The sequence below is a fragment of the Chelmon rostratus genome, chromosome 14 (genome assembly GCF_017976325.1).
Source record: "Chelmon rostratus isolate fCheRos1 chromosome 14, fCheRos1.pri, whole genome shotgun sequence".
Classification (NCBI taxonomy): domain Eukaryota; kingdom Metazoa; phylum Chordata; class Actinopteri; order Chaetodontiformes; family Chaetodontidae; genus Chelmon; species Chelmon rostratus.
The window spans coordinates 3,251,124-3,260,918 of NC_055671.1; the positions used below are offsets into that span (position 1 = coordinate 3,251,124).

The 9,795-nt window shown below is 40.5% G+C and overlaps 1 protein-coding gene across 1 annotated transcript; it reads left to right on the top strand.

The window, feature by feature from the left end:
* The first annotated feature begins 2,537 nt into the window (after positions 1–2,537).
* Positions 2,538–8,728, top strand: si:ch1073-303d10.1 (protein LBH-like). The gene is made up of 4 exons (XM_041952957.1): positions 2,538–2,697; positions 6,459–6,537; positions 6,871–7,121; positions 7,405–8,728. The coding sequence occupies exons 1-4, from the start codon at positions 2,672–2,674 to the stop codon at positions 7,520–7,522; spliced, it is 474 nt and encodes a 157-aa protein (XP_041808891.1). The 5' UTR covers positions 2,538–2,671; the 3' UTR covers positions 7,523–8,728.
* Positions 8,729–9,795: the final 1,067 nt, after the last annotated feature.

The following is a 9,795-nucleotide window of genomic DNA, read 5'->3' on the forward strand; positions in this document are numbered from 1 at the left end:
CACAGTCCTCCTCATGTCAAGGTTGCCTCTGTCTCCCTCTCTCACTCTTTTTGAAGGACGTAGAAGAGATCATTTCCTGCTTTTGATAACCCTTTCCTCTCTGTCTGTTCATCTCTCTCTGCCCTTCTCTCTTCCTCGGCTGCAGTATCTGTAGCTCTGTGTCTGCGCTCTCTTTCACTCACTCCTCTTTCTCCTCCCCAACTTTTATGTTTTGGCTTCATGAGTGAACTACCTCTGTCCTCCTCTGTCTTTATAAATACACCACAGCTGCCACACCACAGCCCTCAACTTTTAATCTCTCTGTTTCATCGCTGCTGAAACTCTATTTTCTGCATCAAGCTAATGCTCCACACTTCCACATGAGTGTGACTGTGTTTTTCTCAAGCCAATCACTTCATCTATATATATCTATATCACTGTATATGCTTTGTGTAATGACAAAGCTATCTGTCGTATCAGTCTCAGTATTGACGAATGAACACAGAAGAATTCAAAAAAGTATTTTGATATAAAGGTAAAACAAATCCATATATAAAAAATGGATTCACAACTGTGTTTCTCTGTCTTGCATTTGCAGTTTTCATCTAAAACATACTCAGATATTTATGTTTATATTTATATACATGGCGTTGAATGTGCATTTACAAACTGCTCGTCATTTGTGCACTTAACTGCCTTTGTGTATGGATGTTTTGAGACTCCCACGGCTCAGTTCACAAATGCATTTTTCAACCAATCACATAGGCGTAGATTTGAGGGTGTGATTTTATTATGGATCTATTATAAGAGCTGGATACTGGACTCATAGATGGCACCAATAAAAACTGCTCGCACACCCGAAAAGTTTCTAGCTTCCAAGTTACATCTATGACCATCCCATCCCATCGTGCCTGTGGCCCAGTCGGGCCATGTGAACCAGTCCCGAGACACAACACGAATGCACATAATGTGTTTGTACACAGTGGGGATGTCTTCCAGAAAAAAAAAAAAAACTGTTCTGAGCTCAGTAAAAGTTTAACAGAGATTAAACCCTACAAACAGAGTGTTTGTTCTTATACCTTTGAATAGATGTGTTTGTGGATTTCTACCGCATTTATTCAAAACAAGAAAAATACTGCCTGTATCTGAAATACATTTACAAACCTTATTTTTATTATATGTGGATTTGTTTACAACAATAATTATTTTTGTGTGCAGTGAAAAATATTTATGTGGAGAGGGCCCTTTATATGTAAATCCTGAAATACATTTGTGAATCTTCCTGTCCATCCATTCTAGTATTTGTTTGGTTTGAGATCATTCAAGTCTGAAATCCAGTTGGCCAGGGCCTTAATACAGTGATATCACACTGTTACATGTGAAGCTCATAATTATGACAACATGAATTAATATTGCCTGTATTTTTTATTTAGTTTCCAACAATTCTATGATTATCAGAAGAACCATAGAAATAGTTTAGTGTAATAACTACTGTTTTATTTTTCATAAGGGGATCCATGATGACTGCAGCACCTGACTTGACACATATGAGATTCACATGTACACCATTTCCATTCCAAATCACAAACACACTATCACATATCATCAATGACACTCAAAGGTGATGGCTTTCAAATGTGATTAAGATATCGTTCTTTGTTCTTCACAGTTTGATATAGAGGACTGTGGACGGGTGGGGGCGGTGTTTAGTAGCTGGTCAATAGAGGAGAATAATACTCCCAGCATTCTCTGAAATCGTCTTGGAAAAGTAATCTTTTCTTGTAAGAAACCTGAAGGACACATGAAGCACAAAAAACAGACAAAAGCATTACCCCAAATGTGCCAGCACCTCCTGCTGGTGAGAGTAGAAAATTACTCCTGTGGTTACAGCAGCAACCAGGGAACGATACAGACAAAAGTAGATCACTGATAATGACGATATATATGTCAGTGTAGCTGTATCAAAATAACTTTTAATTCAGTGAGTTACCACTAAGAGCTGAAGTGTTTGCCTTACGTGCACCACACATTCCTGGAAACATGAACTAAGCTCTGATCCCAAAATATCACAGAAAGTCATGTGTTTACTTTAGAATCTCGTTGATTGGAAATCTACAACCCACAATCCTCTTTGATTCCGTACTAGGTAGCCTTATATGGCATGTTTCATAATCTACCGTGGCATCAGCAACTTTGCTGAGTGATGAATAGTTAGGGGTTAGGGGGAAAGGACTCATTAATTAATCACGATATAAATAATCTTTCAGATGTGATGAATGTGTGCAGCCAGGACAGCTCACCTGCTAATTTGCATGTATGAGGCCGTGTGTGCCTGCACACTCACATGTTACATCAAGGCTTTGCTTGTCATTGAAGATGACACTAAGCCTGTCAGTTCGGAAAGCTGATTTGCACGTTAGTCTGAATGTGCAGTGCTGTGTGCGTCACTGAATGGGACACTGTGGGAGAATGAAGGGAGGGGAGGGGAAAAACAGAGGAGGAGGAGGGGGAAGAAAAGAAGATGAACCTGTGGCTGGTCGGAAGGAAAGAAAGAAAAGTTACTTACAGCACAGTGTGGCCAACTTTCAAAAGGAATAGTCCAGTTTCTGAACCATTTTTTGTAAAAGAAGACATTTGGAATAACTTCTTGCTTTGATCCTCGGGATTGTTAGGTCTTTAAGTCCCAGTTAAGATGAGCTGTATCCCCGCCTCGCACAGGTAAGATACATGACTGAATACTAAATCACTAAAGAGAAATTTTATACAATGTGGCTACCTGCTCAAACTTCCATAGCTATGACAAATGAAGTGTGCCAAGTGTGGTAGGCCCCATGGCAGATTTAATGAAACAACAAGATAATTGATTCTAGAGGTATCTTATACCTGAAACTAAATTTGTTGAAACCTTGGTGTTTGGAAATGGGATTACACACCTACAACCTGGGATGAAAGTCATCAAGTCATCTGCCAAATTTTGAATACATGGCATAACATGTCAGTGTGCATATACAGTATAAACACACTGTACAGTCATTAATTTGTATTTCTGTCCAATTGGAAGTCATAAGAATAAAACTGTAGTGGCCAGGTCTGGTCTTTTTGTTATCCCTCACAGTGGAGTTATCAATTGGACAATCATCTTTATATAAATATACTTCAACTAAGGAAACCAAATGTTCTCCTAATTTCTTCTTCCTAATCTTTATACCAGCTCAGGCCTTCCTTTTCCTTTCCACCTTCTCTCATCCTTCCAACATCCGAGCTGAGGAGTCACTTGTTTAAGCCTGTTATGTCATTAAGTGCTTACCTACAGATTAACAAAGCAGAAGAACAACCCCCCCACACACCAATCTCTGCAATTGTTGTCAACACTGACCACTTTTTGTAACATTGCATTGCATCTCTGCATATTTTCCTGACTCCCTTTGTGTGTAGAATTGTCAATCCAATTCAGTATAGCAGATAGTTTTGGTATCACAAACTCCCAGCAGCCCTAACATTTGACCACAGAGCTCCATTTGATCAAACTCTGCCCCGATCACCTCAATTTAAAATGCTGTTGACTCAGTGCGCATGGGAAAAAAGTATAGCAAACCCAGTTTTAACAAAGATATAGGATAGGGATAGTGTAATAGTAAGAAGCAACATGTGATGAATAAGTACACAATACAATAAGCAAAACAGACATTGGCTGAATTCACAAGAAATAGTGATATTGCCCAGTTTAGTATACACTGTTGTAACAAATATGATGATGAGATGGACAACTGCAGAGTTGTCAGAGACCTTTTGCAGGTGGCAGTTAGCTGATTTGTGCTTGAAGACTGAGTTGTAGATGGTGATGAGGAAGGGAGTCAGGACTGCTTCCTGCAGGGCCCTGTGCTGAAGACATATATGTCAGACTCCAAGTCCTGTATCTTCACATACTGTAGTCAGTTGGTGAGGTAGTCCATGATCCATGCTGTGAGGTGGTGGTCCACCCCTGCGTGCTCCAACTTATCTCTCGGAAGGGTGGGCTGTATGGTATTGAAGGCACTGGAGAAATAAAAAACATGATTCTCATAGTGCTCCCAGCCTTTTCCAGGGGAGAAAGGGACCTATGTAGGAAGTAGATGACAGGCTGATACGTGAACTGTAGAGTCCATTGATGGTCTCACCAGGAGTCAGAGATGGATAAGGGCCAACATCTCCACAGCTAGCTGCTTAGAGCTGTTGAGGACCTTGGATTTAGGGGGTCTTTGGGGCAAATGTGACTGTCAAAAGTGAAAAGACATTCCTGACACTCCCTAAAGCCTATGGAGTGAATCCTGCAGACACACCTTTTTTAGGGATTCCCTTGCACAACAACAGCCGAAAGATAACCATCACTCCTTATGGGAGGTATGCCTTCCGTCAACTCCCACTTGGGATAACAAGCATGCCAGAAATCTTTAAGTGGAAAATAGCAGAAACCTTACAGGGGCTGGAAGGAACAGAGGTCTCTATGGATGACATCCTATTTCATGAAGAAACTGAGGAGATTCTTTATAGACTTCTGGAGCAGGTACTGAAAGTGATTGGGGCAGCTGGCCTCATATTTAACAGAGCTAAATGTAAGTTCAAACAGTCTCCTTCTGGAGCCCTGATGAGAGTAGCATGAGACCCGATCTTGAGAAAGTGGCTGGGACAGAAAATTTCCCACAACGTCAAAACGTATTAGAGCTAAATCAGTTATTTGGAATGGTCAACTACATGACCAAATTCATTACAAAAAAATCACTTGAAACTTGGAAAAGGTGGAAGAGCCACTAATGCCAAGTGTATTACCTTCCAGACCATGGCAAAAAGTAGCTGTAGATCTGTCTGAGTACAAGGAGGCAGTTCTGTCTGGTGTCAGACTACTATTCCAGGTACTTCGAGATCCTACACCTACCCATGCCAACCAGTAGCCAGATCATAGAAAAACGGCCCCCTTTGCACAGGACGGTATTCCAGAAGGGCTAGTAAGCAATAACAGACATCAGCTAGTTTCAGAGGAGTTCAGGCAGTGCAGTAACAAGTATGATTTTATTGATTTGACATCTAGTCTGCATTACGCCCAGAGTAATAGACAGACTAAGTAGGCTTGTGTAGGTAGCAAAAGGGATTCTTAAGCAGGAAAATCTCCTCCTGGCTCTGATGATATGCAAGGCCATGTCTTCTTCTTCTTTTCCCCCAGCAGAGACAAGCATGGTGAGCAATCTACTTTTATTGAACCCAGGAGACAGTGTTCCCATCAAACTGGAGAAGTTACTGTAGACATGTCTGAGGATCCTGGGACTGAAACAAACAATGACGTGTTTCAGAAGCAGAGCCTGCTTTTGCCTGCTAAGCTTTGTTGACTTGCTGAGATCTTGTGTATTTGGTCATTTTACCTTGATTTTCGTGCTTTGAGTCAGAAATAGCCTCAGCACATATTGTCCGTCGAGCAGAGCGTAGATACTACGCTCCTGATGGAAATGCACTCTTTGACTAGAATGGCAGCGATCAGCTCCGTCATACGCATCATGGATTGAACACAGATGTTACGCACCCAGAGGAAATTGGACACACTGGCTTGCCCTTTACTTCAATGAAATAATAAATCTTCGTCCATCTCTTGTAAAGCACGACACTCTGGATCTACTTTTATTTTGCTGACAATAATAAAGAATATCCTTGCAGGCCAGGTCTAACGCTGTCACAGGCTGAAGGTTCCCTATCCCAATGGTAGAACTTAATTTCTGACAGTAATGGTACGTTGAAGGCATCAGCACATGTCGTGAGATGCAGATACAAGATGTTTGTGTGGTTGTTTCTGTGCTAAGTGCAGAGCTGTCGTTAAACACTGCTGTGAGTGTTTCAGGTTTTCAAGTGTTCTCCTACTTTTGCTAGATGTCAAGCAGATGTTACACTACTCTTCTATAAAAACAAGTGAAGACAACATATTTCTCACTGGAAATTATTCAAAGCAATTATATATGTAAATATAGTGATAACTTCTGTTTTGCCAAAATTACACTTAATACCTTTTATTAAATTCCTTCCAAGTGAGACAAGGGTGTAAACTGAGACTTGACTGTTTGCGGAGGCATACAATACAATTACAACCATAATTCTATTATTTATTTATTTAGTTAGTTAGTTATAATTATTTTGTCCCATGTCAGCTTGTAATATTTTGTCACTTTTTGTCACCCTGACATGTCGCCAGTAGATCTCACATTGCTCTGACAACACATCTTGGCTCCAGTCTAACTTGTATTTTGTGGTTCTTGTTCATATCACATGGATCAGCATGTCGTTCTGTCGTAGCTTCAGTCATTGCTAAAACCTTCAATTCCATTCAGTGTGGACTTGGGGCAAAGAAGGCTTTTTTGGATTCTGTATTGCTGAAATTTATTAATGAGGTTAGATAACATACATGCCACAGACAAAACATAACCAAATGAACCCAAAATGTTTTGTGTGTGTGTTTGCAGTATGAACACTATTCTCAGTCAAGTGGAATCTCAGTTGGAGGAGAGTCCAATTCAGAGAAGAGGCAGCAAAGCCTACCAGGTACAACTGACATCTTTATTCAAGCATCATTTATCTCACTGTAGTGCAGTGACCTGCCTTATTTTGCTTCGTTTAAATAACATAGTTTGTCCTCAAGTCAAGATGTGGTTGCTTTAATGTTAATTTAATGTCAATTTAATTTAAACTTTAGCAAGGATGTGAAGTGACCCTCATAGTGCTGGGTAAAATGGGAAAATGTGCATTTTTTCATAACCTAAAGTTAGTATTGTTTTTTTATTCCATGAACTTTAGACGAGTCAAAACTTAAATAATAATATCAAGTTTATTTATGAAGTCCAGCATAAATCATCATAAATCTCCTCTCTGGTTCAGATCTTCCCTGAGGCCAATATGAATGATGAGTCAGACTCCAGCTCCTATCCTGACGACTTCCTCTACAAGAGGGAGCGTCTCCCCTCTATAGTTGTGGAGCCCAGTGAGATGGAGAATGGGGAGCTGTGCTGGTCTCCACGATGCCTAATGAACAACGGTGTGGAGGAGGATGAAGAGGAGGACAGCGGTGCCGGTCACACAGAGGGCTCTGTGGATGGGGAGCAGCAGGAGGACATGGGAATGGAGGACGGGTGAGGACCACGGTGTTCTAATCTCTCCCCAGACTTCGACCACAGTCCATCACTGCTGAAATGAAACAGATACTGAGAATTCTTGATCGATGCTGATTGTATGTCACTGTGACAGAAAATCAAGTTATGTTTGATCTGACCTTTTATCACTTTATTTGTTTTTTTACTACAACAAAAGCTGAACCGTTGCATTTACTTATGAAATTCCCATTCAAAAGTGTTTTTAATATCCTCTGAATCTGATATATCACCTCACTGTGTGTTTCAATTGTTTCTGTTGCAGCTCAGTTGGCAGAAAGTCTTCTATTGGACCGTCCCAGAGTCAACTGTCCCTCTCTCGGCTGACCCCGCCTGCTTCCCCCACCCCCCCTGAAGCTGCCCCACCCTGCCTGAGGAGCTGAACCAGAGCAACCAGCATGAACTGATGCCACTGCAGTTAACGTGGACTGTGTGTAACCTTTGTGATATGTAACCACTGCATGTCTGACTGTCCCAACAAAAGAAAAACCCTTTGGGAAGGTTGAGATACTTGCACATGTGAAAATATTTGGACTAAGCAAGGACCATTTCAAAACAACCAGTACTGCTTTTTGGTATGACAGCTCTAATTTGAAATAATCTGTGGTTAATTGCTGCAATTTGCTGCTACTGTATCTGACACTGTGGACAGACGGTAACCAGATACTATAGCAACAACCTCCACGACCTCTCAGGGTGGTTTCTTTCCTCTGTGACTCATCTAATCTAATCCTACAGCAAATAAGCATGTGATGAATGACTATCAGGCCCAGTTTACTAAACACTAGCATGAAAGCCTGGCCCAGGCCCAACATGTCTGTTATGGCTGTTACTGTAGTAATGAGAGCTCCAGCTGTGTCATGGAGTCACTCAGTCATGACATCAGTGGACCAACAAAAAGGAGGACACCTCCATTATTTCCAAAAAGGAATAGCTGTAGCGGCCTATGTGGGTGAGGGGGAGCTTTTGAAGTTTGTCCCTGTGGTCAAGTTCAGGGATGAGACTAATGACTCTGAATGGTAATGTTTGAACTAAGGTCTGACCAGTTTGGTTTGGATATACACCACATTTTGTGGCATCATTAAATATTGTTAAATGACAATGTCAAATAATTCAGTCTTTATGTCAAGGTGAACAATCCTCTTTAATGGAATTTGGACCATGTTGGGACACCACATGTCTAAATTCAAACCAGCATTGGGAAGACATACTGCAGTTATAGTGACCTTATTCATGTGTGCAGACCTTTCAAAGCATCAAATATCATTCTGGAGAGTCAACCAGTGTAATATTGAAATATACTGTATATAAACAGTTACAGTGATTAGCTACTATCATTTTTTATTGAAATGCTGCTGGATATATCAACAACTTCAAAAAGTTGTAGGAAAAGTTGTAGGTCCACACCTATTTAAAAAAGTGATGATATTTGTATGACTGTTGAGAACTTGAGTGTTAATTGTTTTTTATAACCTAAGTTGTTTGGCATGCTGCTTTTTCCTCCAGCTTGAACGAAAAATGAAGTTCCTGAATTATTGCTATACATTTTAGTTTTTCACAAATGCAGACATTTTATTTGCATCACGTCCTTTTCATGCCTACATTGGAAACCAATGTAGAACTTTTCTCTTATGTTTATGTAAGAGACACTTCACAGTTTGATTCTTGTGTTTGAATCCCGCTTGATGGTCATTAAAAGAATAAAAAAATAAAGATATGTGTTTGTTTGTATGTCAACCCGAACCCTAACTGAAAATTCAGTGTTGAGTGGTGAATGTCGACACTTTCTGTATAAAACTGGTCAGGACCAAACTCTTAATCTACAGGGACCCAAAAATCCCCCACGAGCAAGCACTTAGTGAGGAAACACTTCCTTTTAACAGACAAAAACCTAAAGCAGAACCAGGTTCTAGGTGGGCGGTCATCTTCCTCGACCAGTTAGTTGTAAGGGTAGAGAGAGGAAGAGAGGGAGCAGGATGGTGGGAGAGAGAGAGAGAGAAAGAGTTGATGAAAGTATGAAACCATGTCTAGCTCCTTATCAGCACAAATATGACACTTGCTGCTACAGTAGACAACTAAATCCTGAAGGACTAACCAGCCAGATGCCAATAATAACACTCAGTGACACATGCAGTACCCTCTAAATGCACATGCCCTCACACCAGAGAGTTACACAACACCATTAGTGGGAATCAAGGCATTCAAGTCAAGTTTCTATCATTTTTAACAACAAGTGTTGTTGTTAAAAATCTTTCAGATGAACAACACTGTAACAACACACCAGAAATACCCTTTTTACTCTTACGACTCTCTTGTTTCCAGTGATTGACATTTTAATAAGTCAAATAGGTGTGTAGTCGTTAATTTCACCTCCGCGTTAACTAGAGGGGCCATTAACCTCTCCAAATAAGAGACCCTATCATGTTACACTAAAGACCATGTAATTACAACATCTTTCCTCTAGAGGGAAGCAGAGCAACACATAGAACAAGTAGCACAGGCCCCTCGGTGCAAATATTCACATTACATAAAATGCAGTATAATGGTCCAAAACAGGGTTGTAATTACTTTCCACCATTAACCACAGTTCATCAGTCCACACTTTCATATTTAATCCAGGAAATGATTTGTTATTTAGTGACTTGGTATAAATGTC

What these genes read in the sequence shown, in the direction of transcription:
- si:ch1073-303d10.1 (XM_041952957.1), top strand. Translation starts at nt 2,672, where the DNA reads ATGAGCTGTATCCCCGCCTCGCACAG. An exon ending in TGTATCCCCGCCTCGCACAG is followed by an intron (nt 2,698 to 6,458) that starts GTAAGATACATG and finishes GTGTGTTTGCAG; the next exon opens with TATGAACACTATTCTCAGTC. An exon ending in GAGGCAGCAAAGCCTACCAG is followed by an intron (nt 6,538 to 6,870) that starts GTACAACTGACA and finishes TCTCTGGTTCAG; the next exon opens with ATCTTCCCTGAGGCCAATAT.